The sequence below is a fragment of the Lepisosteus platostomus genome, chromosome 2, assembly GCF_059453375.1.
Source record: "Lepisosteus platostomus isolate fLepPlt1 chromosome 2, fLepPlt1.hap1, whole genome shotgun sequence".
NCBI classification, from domain to species: Eukaryota; Metazoa; Chordata; class Actinopteri; order Semionotiformes; family Lepisosteidae; genus Lepisosteus; species Lepisosteus platostomus.
In genome coordinates this window covers 64,326,821-64,340,048 of record NC_142612.1, presented here as the reverse complement: position 1 = coordinate 64,340,048, position 13,228 = coordinate 64,326,821, and the positions used below count along the sequence as shown (strand labels likewise).

The window sequence follows — 13,228 nt, the reverse complement described above, 5'->3', positions numbered from 1 at the left end:
TCAAAGGTTTAACTTGACCCAGTCAGGCCCCATTAGTATAGAGCCTCAGATGTTAAAAAGAGACCTAGGAAACTTGGTGAATTAATGAACAGAAGGACATACTGCATTGAGGGCTCTGGTGGCACAAGTGGCCACAAACTGAAGCAGATTAACAATCTAGTTACTAACGCCAGTCATGATAATTAAGACTTCCAACACACAGAATAAACTCCCAAAATAATTTTAATATTTTGTTCTCATCTCTCCTCTTTCTCTCACAAGGCAATAATGTAGTCATGCTAAGGCTATAAAAAGTCAAAAAAAAAAAACAAACAACACACAGACATTCAGCCGGGCCTCCTGGGAAGCCACTACAGTTACAGTACGAACCCATGAACGGGTACAGAACCTTAAGACAACTTCCATGGGAACAGCACACACCTGACTCTCTGATGTTACAGCACAGCTGTGGTTACGCTATACAGCAAATCTGCCCCCAGCAGGCAGAAGAGTGTTACTACAGTCTAGGAAGGGCTCTGGGATGTGAACGATACCCCTAGCGAGCCTGGATTGGATCCTGCGGGCACACCGCCTGAGTGGCGGACAGCTGGGATCCCACACTCCTCGACAGGGAGGAGACAATTACGACACTGTAATCAACGGGTCAAGAAGACACTCGACAAGAAAGGACGATTTCCTGAAGACTAAACACAGAAGGGTAAAACCATCGGTCCGCAGACAAGGCCTCTCGTAGAGGTCGCACCTCAGCAAGACTTGAGTCATTGGCCCTGAAACAGCACAGACCTGCAGTGCTGAAAGCCTGGTGCAGACTTGGAGAGCCGCTCCCAGTCTAACAGTGCAATGGCAAGTCACATACCTTCTCAAAAAAAAATAAAGACCACCTCAGAGCCTGGGGCAGAGACAGGTTGGAGAGAGCAGCTCTACCCAGCAGTAGAAGTGGGTGGAAAAGCATTTCATCAGGTGCTGGATACCAGATGACAAGCACATAATTATACATTTCATAAGATGTTAAAATACTAAATACAAATATCAGACTACAAGGCTGGAACATAAAAAATATGAAATCAAGAACATGTTACATCCAGTGAATATGTACATATAAAGTCAGTACAAAATAAACTTAGCTTACATTTACATTTCACTGTAAATATATATATTCTATAAAACAGACCTGTGTAAATATAGCTACACATGTAAAGCTTTGTTTTGATAGAAACTCAAACATTACAGTATCGCTGGTTCCCTGACTGGATCAGTTCAGAGTGCGTTTCAGATCAACAGCAGAGGAGGCAGTTCAGTCAGGACCGTGTCCAGAGGCAACATTTATGTGCCACTCGGGTCCCTGTACTGGCGGAGCACAGCGCCCCCTGCAGTGTGTGGTGTGAACATCAGGCAGGATGCTCTTCTCCCCTCGTGGGCGTGGGCGCTCGACCTTCAGCCTCTCACGGTGATCTTGTTTTCCACAGCAGCCAGCATGGCACCGAAGCGCGAGTTCTCATTCAGCAGGAGCTTGGATGGCTCGTCAAACTCCACCACCTGAAGAGACCAGATTCAGGCTCAGGTCAGGCGAAGGGACGAATGGACTTGTGAAAGCAGGAGGGGGGAGTCTGTGAGGTGGGGGCGTGTGGCAGGAGTGATGCAAGGCGAGGAAGGTGCGAGTACCTGTCCCTGGTTGAGCACCATGATGCGATCACAGTTCAGCACAGTGTGCAGCCGGTGCGCAATGGTGAGCATGGTGCAGTCCTCAAACGCCTCGCGGATCGTCTCCTGGATCAGGGAATCCGTCTCCGTGTCCATTGCTGCCGTGGCCTCATCCAGGATCAGGATCTAGGGAACAGCCGACACCGAATTACACCGACGCTGCGCTAAGGGTCAGATGCCCACAACTGGGTGAGGTTCGATTCTCTTGGTGGTTAACCTGGAGGCATTTTTACACAGATTTTACTTGTATCCATTTCTTTTGTCAAGTTAAAAAATAATAAGAGTAGGCATAGCTCTACCTCTAAAAATGAGAAATTCTTAGCATCTTGCAAGTGGTGGCTTAAGAATAGCTTTCTGAACTCATCTTTAATGAGATGGCTGCTTTGTGGCAGATGAAACAACGTGATTAAAGGTCATTATTTTGCTGTGCTGGAGGAGTGCTTCTGTGCAAGAGTTTCGGAAGGACAGAAACACGTACACAATTAAGATTGTAACCGATCACTTCTATAACACAAGAATAATTTTTTTTGGGTGGGGGAAACGGTGCAGAATTTAACTTTTTGTTATATTATCAGCCTCTTTCCGATACTCAGCGAATCTTCCAACAAACTGATTTTCACAAACCCTTTTTACAGACATTCAGACTGGTATAACCAATATCCAGTCTTTATAACAATGGTATAATATTCATCTTATAGTGACCAACAATTTTCACCTTGGTTCCCAGCGTTCAACCCAGCGTTGCCCTGCGTGTGAGCACTGTGCAGAGCGGTTTGGAAAAGCGCTTACTTTGCAGCGGCGCAGGAGGGCCCGGGCCACACACAGCAGCTGTCGCTCCCCCACGGAGAAGTTCTCTCCGTTCTCCACCACCTCCGACTCCAGCTTCAGGGGCAGCTGAGTGATCTGGAAGGAAAACTACGCGTCAGCAAGCTGCTTCACACGTCTGGCTTGAAAGCGAACACCTGAGTCGGAGCGCGGCCTGCTCTCGCTAACACCAGACACTCACACACTCCTTCATGTGCGTCCTCTCCAGCGCGTCCCAGATCTGCTGCTCCTCGTACTGATTGAAGGGGTCCAGGTTTGACCTGCGGGAGGGGGGTGGGAGAGCTGAGCAAACTCCACAAGGAGATAAAACACCTCTGCGATCAGACACCTTGAAATGAACTACAGGCAAAAAACAATTGAAAATGACCATCTAGCAACAAATTGTAACCAAAGCGTATTTCAGAACACCACGGATTAAAGCCAACCTGTCTCAGACAGCAGGGGCTCATCCACACAGCAGTGAGAACATGCGAGTGCTGAAGCACTGCTGGACTGGAGCTTCGGAGTCCCTCAATGGCTGCTTTTAAAAAGTGGTTACTCAGTTTTTGGCCTTGGGTTTTAATAATGTGTGACTTGCAGAATGAAGTAGATACCCCTCTGCACTGTAAAGTTCTCTGTGATGCTTGATGAAGGAGCCACAGCTGAGGTTTAAGAAGCTGCTGTGACTCCGTGCTCCAATGGCAGTGCCCCACGGCGCCCCCACCTGACAGTGCCGCTGAACAGCACGGGCTCCTGGGGCATGATGGACAGCTTGCTGCGCAGGTCTGCCAGGCCGATGTCGCAGATATTCACACCATCGATCTTGATGGAGCCGCCACAGGGTTCCACTAACCGGAACAGCACCATGCCGAGAGAGGACTTCCCTGCAAACACACACAGGAACAATGACACCGCTACCTGCCTGAATCACAGGCCTTTTTCACCCTCTTTGCTACACTATTGAAAAATATCCAAATGAGCCCACACAAAAAAGGAGGCTTTCAGAGTAACAGAGGCAGATCTCCATGTTATCAATGAAATGTTCACCAGAGTTCACCAATTCCAAATATTTAGATGGCATTCCTCTTTCACAAGCAGGGAGAAGTTGGACCCTGAGATTTAATACAGACCTGACCCAGTCCTGCCCACAATGCCAATCTTCTCCTTAGGTCGGATAGTGCAGCAGATCTTCTTTAGCACCAGGGGCAGGTTCTCTCGGTACCTCATCTCCGTGTTGTCAAACACAATCTCGCCCTCCTGCGGCCATTCCTTTGGAGGGGCCTTGTTTTTAATGCGGGCAGGAGCTTCAAGGTCCAGAGACTGCAGAGAGATAAACAATGAAGGCAAAAGTTCAGAGGTTAGGGGACTGGTCTATGCCTTATACAGGACTGGGCTGATCTATTTGAAGAAAGATGTCGGCTCTGTACCTTGATGTAATGGTTTATTCTCTGCACAGAGGTGAAGCGAGCTTCGGTCTCAGAGGCCAGACGCACAGTGAACTGGAAAAGCCCTGTGAGCTGAGATAAACAGAAAGACAAAGGAAGGAGAGTTTCAGATGTCTTACATTGTCAGTCAACTAAAGTACAGGGCCATAGTTGTTCTGGAGATTCACTGGAGATCTAAAGTTAACAGCAGAAAAATGTTACATTACACAAAGCTATATAGCTCCCAATGTTTAGAATTTACCCTGGTTTTAATTCACCCAGAAAACACATTGAAACAGTTTGTCGATATTTAGGCTTTTGTTTAAAATCACACCACAATCCTTTCTGGATGAAACAATGGTGAGTGCTCTTAACAAGGGGGATCGCAATAGAGTGAGCAAAATAAACCGCTACTGGGGCTCAGAGTGCAAGAGATACCCCTGACGCAAAACCAGGACACACCTGCACAGCATAGGAGATGGCCAGACCAGCGTAGGCAGGGGGAATCTGGCCATGCATGAGAACAATCATGAGGCCGGTGATGCTGATGAGAGCCACACTGATGACGTCCAGACGCACAGCCAGCCAGCGCATCGCGCAGTTGAATAGGTAGACGGGTGCCTGGTTCTCATCCAGCAGCTCCTGGTACCTGAAAATACACGTTACAGTCGGAGTGCTGGGACTGTCACATTCCTGAAGGAGGCTACACCATATTCTGGTCACAAAACAGACCACAGATGTGCAGCTGCTCAATACACCCAACAAGACTGAGCCTACACAGCACTTTAAGGAGCTGGCACAAACTAAGTATCCAGTAACCTTTTATAAAAAAAAATGCAGTACCTTTTATCAAAGCCCACAGTGGGTAGACCTTGCTAGGCTGTGGGTGTCTGTTTTGTTACCTTCACTAGCCAAAAGTTAGAGATTTGCCAAAAGCCGAAGTGCAGCACTCACCTGTACAGGAACTCCTCGCCCTTGTTGTAGGCGTGCACCGTGGTCAGCCCCTGGATGCTCGAGGTGATGTGGGAGAGGAAGGGAGACTGGGTGATGTTGTCCAGGCGCTTCAGCTCTCTGATGAACACCCTGTGAGGAGCCAGACATCACACCTCATCAGTACCGACACACAACCTTGGTCTTGGTTTCCCCGGGAACAGGTCTGCATCTCTCAAAGAGCCTGCAGAACCTGACAGCGCTTATGGCACCACTGGATACAGTAACCAGTCAGCCAAACAGCAGAATCCCTAGACCAGTTTAAAACACTGCATTAAATGAGTAATAAACACATTGTGAATCTGAATGTTGGGTAGAGGTTTAATGAGAAAAGCATCAGACGAGTGCAGAAATTTATTAATTCTACTCATTTCATCCAATGAAAAACAGCAAAAAAGATTTTAGAAAACAGATAATGGAGTTTAATGAGCATTCTATATTCAAAACGGAATGAGATGCACAGTTTAAATCTCAAGGCTGTGTACCTGGAAACCATGTGCAGGACAGTGAAAAGGATGACCAAAGGACCCACTGCAACCAGGAACCACGGGAACACGCAGGAAATCACCCCGAGGCAGAAGAACACCAGGATCACGTTCTGAATAAACATCTCTGCCTGGAAGGGCAGCCGGGTGTCCACTGTGCAGAGAGAAAGAGGGCAGGAGTGAGACTTCATACAGGTAGTTAGCATAACCTGCACTAAACCAAACATCCACTCTTATTAAGAAACAACACTCCAGGACTGTGATAGCAACCAGAGTTTTAGTTGTCAGCAGAACATCCACTTTGTGTGGCACCTCATAAAAAAACAGAAACCAGAAAAATCCTTTTAAAAGGATTTTTTCTTAAGCTTATAGTTGCAATTTAAGGCCACAATAACAAATAGGTTAAGTGCTTTAAGACATATCCCCCTTTATTAAGTCTGCTGCAGCATTCCTGTAGAATGCTTTTTCAAGCTGCTTGCTGTGTAAGCTCAGGTACATTTGTGCAACATCATGTTTCCCAGTGGTCATGGAGCACTTCTGTTTAGGCAATGGCAGGGTAGTGCCAGCCAGCTGAATGCAGCTCTAGAGCAGAGAGGGGCGGAGGTCTTCACCTTCATCCATGTCCTTGGAGAAGCGGTTGAGAATGCGCCCAGTGGGGGTCGTGTCGAAGAACTTCATGGGGCTGCGCAGGATCTTGCGGAAGAGTTCGTCGTGCAGCCTGGAGGAGGCACGCAGGGTACCCTGTCCAGAAACAGGGAGATGGGACTCAGACCAGATGCTTCAATTTGGGAAGAATCACCAAATCACCCTCCCACAACACAAATACATTAAGACACACTTGTAGTGTGTTTGAGGTATCAAGACAATCCAAAAGATCAATAGGAAAGTCTTGCTCTTCCCCTTGAGTTAAGTCGGGACTATGATGGGAGAAGCCAGCTTAGGCAAGAAGGAGATCAGCACCAAAGTTTACTAGTAGTCAGCTGTAGCCTTTCAGGAATAAGAAGTTAGAGATCCCAAAGGAAGGTTCCTCTAGACCAAAGAATTTTACCAAGTGTTAGATGTTTATGCGGCAGTAATTGGGGACAATAATCATTGATCAGTTAGACCTAGGGAATTTGTTTTAATACAGAAGTAAGAGCATGGGTTAAGGGACATCATCCAGCAATGACAGCTGAGATCTATCAGTAGACAGATTCTTTCCTGGTCACCCATGAGAAGTGAAGGGTGGCAATTCCAAAGTTATCATTTCTCTACAACAGACCATTGCCCAGTAAGACTCCTGGCTATTGGAAGGGGTTGGGTCAGCCAATCTTGAGCCATCACTAAATATCCTAGGAGAGGTAGTCAGATGTAGACTGATCAGATGTTAATGGTCTTATCACTGGCACAACTCAGCCTGTGTTGAGAGATCCAGTTGTTGAAGTCCCTTAACCCAACAAATTGAACAGGGCAGCAGACAGTACTGCTGTTATGAATCTGAAGGGGTTTGGAGGACCTTACCTTCACAAACGCTATCCCACGCACAAACTTGAAAATGAGTATGATGGCCATAGAGAGAGCGTAGATGCCGGCATAGTATTGCATCAGAGGGTTATCCTTCATGCTGTCACTCACCACTGTGTCATTACCCAGAAACACAGAGGTGTTCTACCAGAGAATAAGAAACATACACTGGGTTAGGAAACAGCAACTCTTCTATCATGTATTTTGAAGTTCATCTAAATGGAACTTCAAAAAGCAATGGTTTACATGCAGCACCATGTCATTTCTGAGTGTTCTTTGTCTGAGACGTGACTTACCCCACTGCCTTGCTTGATCCAGTAGCTGAGCCACCAGTTGCTGAAGGCTGTACTGCCCACATTGAGCACGAAGAGAGACAGGAGGATAAAGAAGACCAGGGGGCCACCAGCAGCCTGAATATAAATGCCATACACTGACCAGGGCACAGAACCCTTCCCCTTTTCCTCCACCTGCATCAGCTGGCCTGGGGAGACAGGGTAGGAACAATTAACAGCAGCAAAGACAGACTCCTGCAGTGCAACATGCGTGTGCAGCTACAAGCTTGTAAAAGATGACTGAAAACAAAACATGTTAAATAAAACACCTGTAACAATCATAAACACCATCATGAATAACTTCGGCAATGTAGATCTGTGGTGCTCGTTGTCAGGTATCTAATTACCTCACTTTAATGCTGTTGTAGATTGTAAATGATCTACAGAGGCAAACAAAATGCCCTGTCTACACACAAAAACTAAGACATGCTCCTCCGAGAATCGAGTCCCAAAATGAACGCACAAGGTGCTGATGCTTTTATAGCTAATTATAACTGTGCTAGCTAGCAACAAGCTTGCAGGGGGAAAAACCTTTTTAAACAAAACATTTAAAATCAGAGCATTAAGTTTCTCTATAACAGTTTTGTTTAAAACTTGCTTCAGATGTTGTAAAGATATAAGTTAAGCTAAAAATAAGCACATTATAGAAACGTTTTGTGATTTTTCAAAAATTAAAGCGTAGAAAAGTAAAATCTCTTTTGTTCTATACCTGGTTTCAGCACATAGCCCTGACCATGATCTTCTCTAATAATCTATTCAAATATATTCCACACCTCGGACCTCAAACTCAATACATGACTTCCATGTCCACTGGCTTTTAACCGCCGAACTCTCCATTTTTGGGCCCTCAAAGTCCATACACATCTTTTAAGTCATTTTTAAATATCTTCATTCTACTTCCCAGCTGAGTAAAAACTCAGTGACCAAGACCTACAGCTGGCACAACTCCCAGGAGACAGCGCATTTCCTGAGGACTGGAGTTCAAGAACCCTACACAAAATGATCCGAGTGCAGAGACAACAGGCACAGATGAACAAAGGGTTTATTTCAAGCTTTGGACAAAAGAAGTAAGTGAATCCAGAAAACATAACAGTTCAGCTCTCCCACAACCTGAAGAACTTACCATCATCCTTGCTGACAGGCTTGTCCTTCTTCACAGAGCTAGCCTTGGCTGCTTTCTCAGAAGGCTTCTTCAAGGAGTTGCTCTTGTTCTTGTTACTCATCTGCTCACAGACAAAGCATTTACACACAACTGCTATGGAGATTTTCCTTTAAAGGAAAGGTTGTAAGATAGCAATAAAATGCAGCATTTTTAATGTGAGATTCACGTCATACATTATGGATGCCCTTCAAAATAGAGTGAACAAGAATTATCAACTTCACACAGGATGTGCAGATGAAGTGGTGGAACTGACCTCAATGCAGGGGGCGTCCCCCAGCTGCAGGTTGTTGAACATGGCAGCGTAGTCTCCATTGAGCTGCATCAGGTCCTCATGGCTGCCCTTCTCTGTGATACTACCATCCTTCATGAAGAGCACATCGTCACAGTCCACCAGGTACTGCACACAGACAGGACACATAGAGGAAAAAAAGAGTGGTTACTCTGCATATTACCCTTTCTTCTCCATTTCAACATTTTAACCCCTTGTTATACTGGATGTCATTATGTCACAGTATCAAGGTTTATATCAGATCCTCACATAAAGGGGAGGCTTATAGAAATTAAAAGGTTCCAAGTCATACGGTTTATATTAATATATTAATATTGTTTGTAAACATGGAGGCTGGCTCTGCAGACCCATTGCCTCTCTCCTTACACACACTCCCCACTCCCCACAGTCAACTCCACAGATTGTCTGATAACATTGTGTGGCACTCTAGCAAACTGGACCGAACAGGAAAGTCTGCACAGTGCCATGCTTATGAATACAAAGATGTCTTGCTATTTCAATCTCCATTTGTCTATAGACACGGCCGGGGAGGGTTTTAGAGTTTTAACTGTGATCCGTGCCTTGGGGAATGAGGTTCGAGTTGCAGGGAGAAAAGGAGGAGCTGTGGAGTGGGTACCTGCAGTTGGTGGGTGACGAACAAGATGGTCTTCTGCTTGAGCTGTTTCTTGATGGCATGGTTGAAGATGTGGTTACCCACATGTGCGTCCAGAGCACTGAGGGGGTCATCCAGGATGTAGATGGCCCTGTTGCTGTACAAGGCCCGTGCCAGGCTGATTCTCTGACGCTGACCCCCACTCAGGTTAGCACCGCGCTCCCCAATCTACAGGGGAGATGAAAGCAGAACCTGGCATCGGTTTCCATGCTCCTTCGTGCGTATAGTTTATTTTCCTCTCCCATTCCAAATTTTTTGATACAATACTCCATTTTGACCAGTTAGATTTTTAACTGGGCAAGAAAAGGAAGTCACTGTGTGATGCACGTTTGTATGTGCTCAAATTGGAGTTCCAAGATGGGTGTATAGGAACATCATACATAACGTGCATGTCAATGAACACTTTTAGCAGGAAAATTGTGCAACAAAGCAACAGCGTTAACGGACGTTCTGGGCATTATTTCTTAACCAGCCTTAGTAAAGCTTACTAACCTCTGTCATGTCACCATTGGGAAGAATAGCCAGGTCAGGCCTCAGGCAGCACGCATTCAGCACAGAATTGTACCTGAAAAACAGTGCTGATATTAGTTACTGCTGCGGAAATAGAGATACCAATGAGTTACTGCAGTTATACTGTGTTTACTACACCTCTCCTCCTCGTATTCTTTCCCAAACAGGATGTTGTCTCTCAAGGTGGCGTTCAGTATCCAGGCCTGTTGTGCCACATAGGCAAAGTCCCCATTCACTGCAATACTGCCCTCCTGCAGTGTCATCTGGGGAGGGAAAGACAGCCCAAGAGGGGAGTCACGCCTTTAGAAGCCCCAATTCTTCACACGTAATACATAGTAAAGAACCATGCCAAAAGAAAACTGCTTTTTCTCTTCATTTGGATACAGCAGAAATCACTACCAAATGCAGGACAATTAATCCAAGCGGGTTTGTGGTCCTGGTATTTGAACAAGTGTAACCTAGTTCATTTTCAAAGAACAGAATTTTCTCTCTAGTAAATTGGGACACGCAAACAGACAACTAGCTACTGTTTTTCCAGTCATTCTGACCTCACTGCCAATAGATTTTTTTCCTCTTCAAAACAGCTGCAGTGTCCTTCCTTATTACACTGGATTGCAGTAAAGCCCATGATTGTAAACATAGGTTTTTTATCGCCTTAGAAACTATGACTTGTGACCCTTGGTGGGCATGAAGATCAACAGATTACTAACCAGACTCTTACCTGTCCCAGAATAGCAGAGATCAGGGAGGTCTTTCCACTCCCCACACTTCCACAGATTCCAACCAGTTTGCCCTGATCAGAAACACAAAGGATAACACACATCATCACAAGTGCAAAGACAGGGGCAGAGTCTATCAAACCTACCGCTTCAGACTTTGCTGCTGCTTACATTTTGCACTGCAACTACATCTTTAAGACAAAGAACCAAAATTAGTACCATTGAGACAAACATACGTACTTTAAAAAAGCTTCCCCTACCCTCTCTACCCCAAACTCACATGGCAAAATTACACTGATCACGAACACTTGACACTCACCCCTAGCCTGGTCTGAAACACACATCCCTCTGGACCCACAGACAAACACATACAACTCTCACCCCATGACAGGACCCACAGACGCGCATCCAACTCTCACCCCATTACCCCATGACAGGACCCACAGACACGCATCCAACTCTCACCCCATTACCCCATGACAGGACCCACAGACACGCATCCAACTCTCACCCCATTACCCCATGACAGGACCCACAGACACGCATCCAACTCTCACCCCAGTGCCCCCAAGTCTGGCTCTGACAGTCTCAGTTCACCTGCTGCACTGTGAGGTCGATGCAGTGCAGAATCCTATGCAGTCGCAGGCTGATGGTCGGGATGGCTCGGCCCTCATCCTCAGGACTGGACGGCTCCTCGTTTTCCGTCAGTAACTGGCCTCTCTGCTCCGCCAGCGCCGCCTGCTCCACCTTCTCCTCCTCCCTGTGCGGCCTCTTGCGCTTGCCCGTGCTAACCTTGGGGGTGCCCCGCGGCGTGGGTTGGACACTGGAGCTGGCCGAGTCCCACGCGCAGCTTGCGCCTATCAGCTCGATGACATTGTGGGGGCTCGCTGGTTTAGCCCTAATCATTTGAACCTCCTCCATTAGAAATAAACTCTAAAGAGAGTGGTGAAAAAGGCGCAAACATGAGAGCTAGTCAAGAGAGTCAAGAGAGGGCACAAGCCATAGACAGCAACAACAACACTGTTCCTGAGGTGTGAGCTGAAGACTTCCTGCAGTTCTGAGGCCCCAAGCCCCTGTGGCCTGCCCTCACACAGCTCTGTGGCAGTGCTTCTCCTGCAACTACACAACTGATTGTTCCCGTTAAGTTGTTCCAGTCCAGAGTCATTTTTAGTAACCTTACAATCACAGCCCCTCAACATAACAGGCATCAATATTGTAAAACATGGTCATGTATAAAGTCTGCATGTCCTGCTCCTCGTAGTACATGATGCTTCTCATTTTAACTAAACACCATGTTTCTTTCAACAAACAGCTGAGGAGTTACAAAAAACATACAACAAGTTTTTAATTAATTAAGGGCTGAAAGTGTCAGAACTTAGCTGGAAAAAAACAGATGGCGGGGTCTAAATGACAAGGATTGGGACGAACCAGAATGTTTTGAAACATTAGGAAAACCTATTTGGTTTGAAAACATTTTGCCTTAATCCATATTTATTAATTGCATTTCCCCCTTTTTTTTCTGAGCAGTTGTTTAGTTCCTTAAAGTATGATGAATCTTCAGTACTTAAAGAGACTAGAAACAACAACTCATCATATGAAGCAATGCTGGCAGTGTGACTCTCTGGCTGACCAGTCAACCCCAGTGAAAATAAGACCAGCGTGGTCTTACACTACAACAAGGAGTAGCATGATGACTCCGCACTGCACTGGAGACATTCCAAGCATTCCCTGTGTTAAGGGTTCCTTGAATAGTGCATATACTCTGCTCAGTGTCCTTCTTAGTGATAAAAGTCCTTAAACAATGAAGCACTTGTAAGGAATAGTACATGTCAGCAGTTCTAAGTTACAGAAGTTTATAGTCATGACAAAGACTGTGCATACTGTAAATAAATCCCGAAGGCTCACCTTACCCGGCGCAGAAAAGCTGAAAAGAAGAACTGCCAGGCACAGCGTGTATTTTAGAGCACTAGAATAGAAGGCTGCATCTCAGCTAGGCAGCGGTTGAGTGATCTCTCACCTTAAACCGCTCCATAGCCACAGAGGCCTCAGAGAGGGACTTCACCGAGAATGGGGTGACTTTGAGAGCGAAGGTCATGGCGTTGAAGACTGTGACCACTGTGAAGGCCTGAAGGCAAGAAAAATTATCTTTAATTAAAACATGCTGAGCACCACCACTCTGTTAAAATAATCACAAAACCAGCACATCATACCCGAGTGGGTTCATCCCCACAATTTAAGCAACATTTGAAACTTGGGAGTCTTTTGAGGGATATCCATGGACTGGGGAATTGCTAAAGCAGTTCCCAACCATAAAATCAAGCAATTACAGAGCTAAGACAATATGGTTTATTATAAATGATAGAAATGACACTTTTAGTTTGTTTGTATAGCAATAGGAGACAGTCAGCATGGATTAAAAAAAGCTCAATCTTGTTTTGACTTGGAACAAACCACAGTCATAATGGATACATATAGAGCATAAGGTTTCTGACAAAGGTAGTAGACATTAAGAAAACTGGCCAAATTACAGGAAACAAAAGACCTAAATAAGAAGTGAATGCTCAATTTGGCATGATGTCATTACTGGGGTACCACAGGGATCTATATTATAACCACTAATTTAGATTGTAGACAACTCCACAGACCATACCGTAATG

General features: G+C 45.7%; 1 protein-coding gene across 3 annotated transcripts in view; it reads right to left on the bottom strand.

Moving 5' to 3' along the window:
• Positions 1 to 204: 204 nt before the first annotated feature.
• The window catches only part of abcc5 (ATP binding cassette subfamily C member 5), a 30,331-nt gene continuing 17,307 nt past the window's right edge, over positions 205 to 13,228 (bottom strand). For all 3 annotated transcript variants that reach the window (XM_088612754.1, XM_088612748.1, XM_088612763.1), the window contains 21 exons: positions 12,589 to 12,696; positions 11,169 to 11,504; positions 10,574 to 10,645; positions 9,991 to 10,115; positions 9,835 to 9,907; positions 9,307 to 9,510; positions 8,655 to 8,798; positions 8,363 to 8,462; positions 7,204 to 7,388; positions 6,905 to 7,051; positions 6,016 to 6,145; positions 5,405 to 5,558; positions 4,884 to 5,012; positions 4,392 to 4,578; positions 3,933 to 4,022; positions 3,636 to 3,825; positions 3,230 to 3,389; positions 2,708 to 2,786; positions 2,491 to 2,604; positions 1,663 to 1,827; positions 205 to 1,536 (listed from right to left, as the gene is read on the bottom strand). In XM_088612754.1, the coding sequence (XP_088468880.1) occupies positions 1,435 to 1,536; positions 1,663 to 1,827; positions 2,491 to 2,604; positions 2,708 to 2,786; positions 3,230 to 3,389; positions 3,636 to 3,825; positions 3,933 to 4,022; positions 4,392 to 4,578; positions 4,884 to 5,012; positions 5,405 to 5,558; positions 6,016 to 6,145; positions 6,905 to 7,051; positions 7,204 to 7,388; positions 8,363 to 8,462; positions 8,655 to 8,798; positions 9,307 to 9,510; positions 9,835 to 9,907; positions 9,991 to 10,115; positions 10,574 to 10,645; positions 11,169 to 11,504; positions 12,589 to 12,696 (2,994 nt within the window). In that variant the 3' untranslated portion in view covers positions 205 to 1,434. The remainder of the gene's footprint in view (positions 1,537 to 1,662; positions 1,828 to 2,490; positions 2,605 to 2,707; positions 2,787 to 3,229; positions 3,390 to 3,635; positions 3,826 to 3,932; positions 4,023 to 4,391; positions 4,579 to 4,883; positions 5,013 to 5,404; positions 5,559 to 6,015; positions 6,146 to 6,904; positions 7,052 to 7,203; positions 7,389 to 8,362; positions 8,463 to 8,654; positions 8,799 to 9,306; positions 9,511 to 9,834; positions 9,908 to 9,990; positions 10,116 to 10,573; positions 10,646 to 11,168; positions 11,505 to 12,588; positions 12,697 to 13,228) is intronic.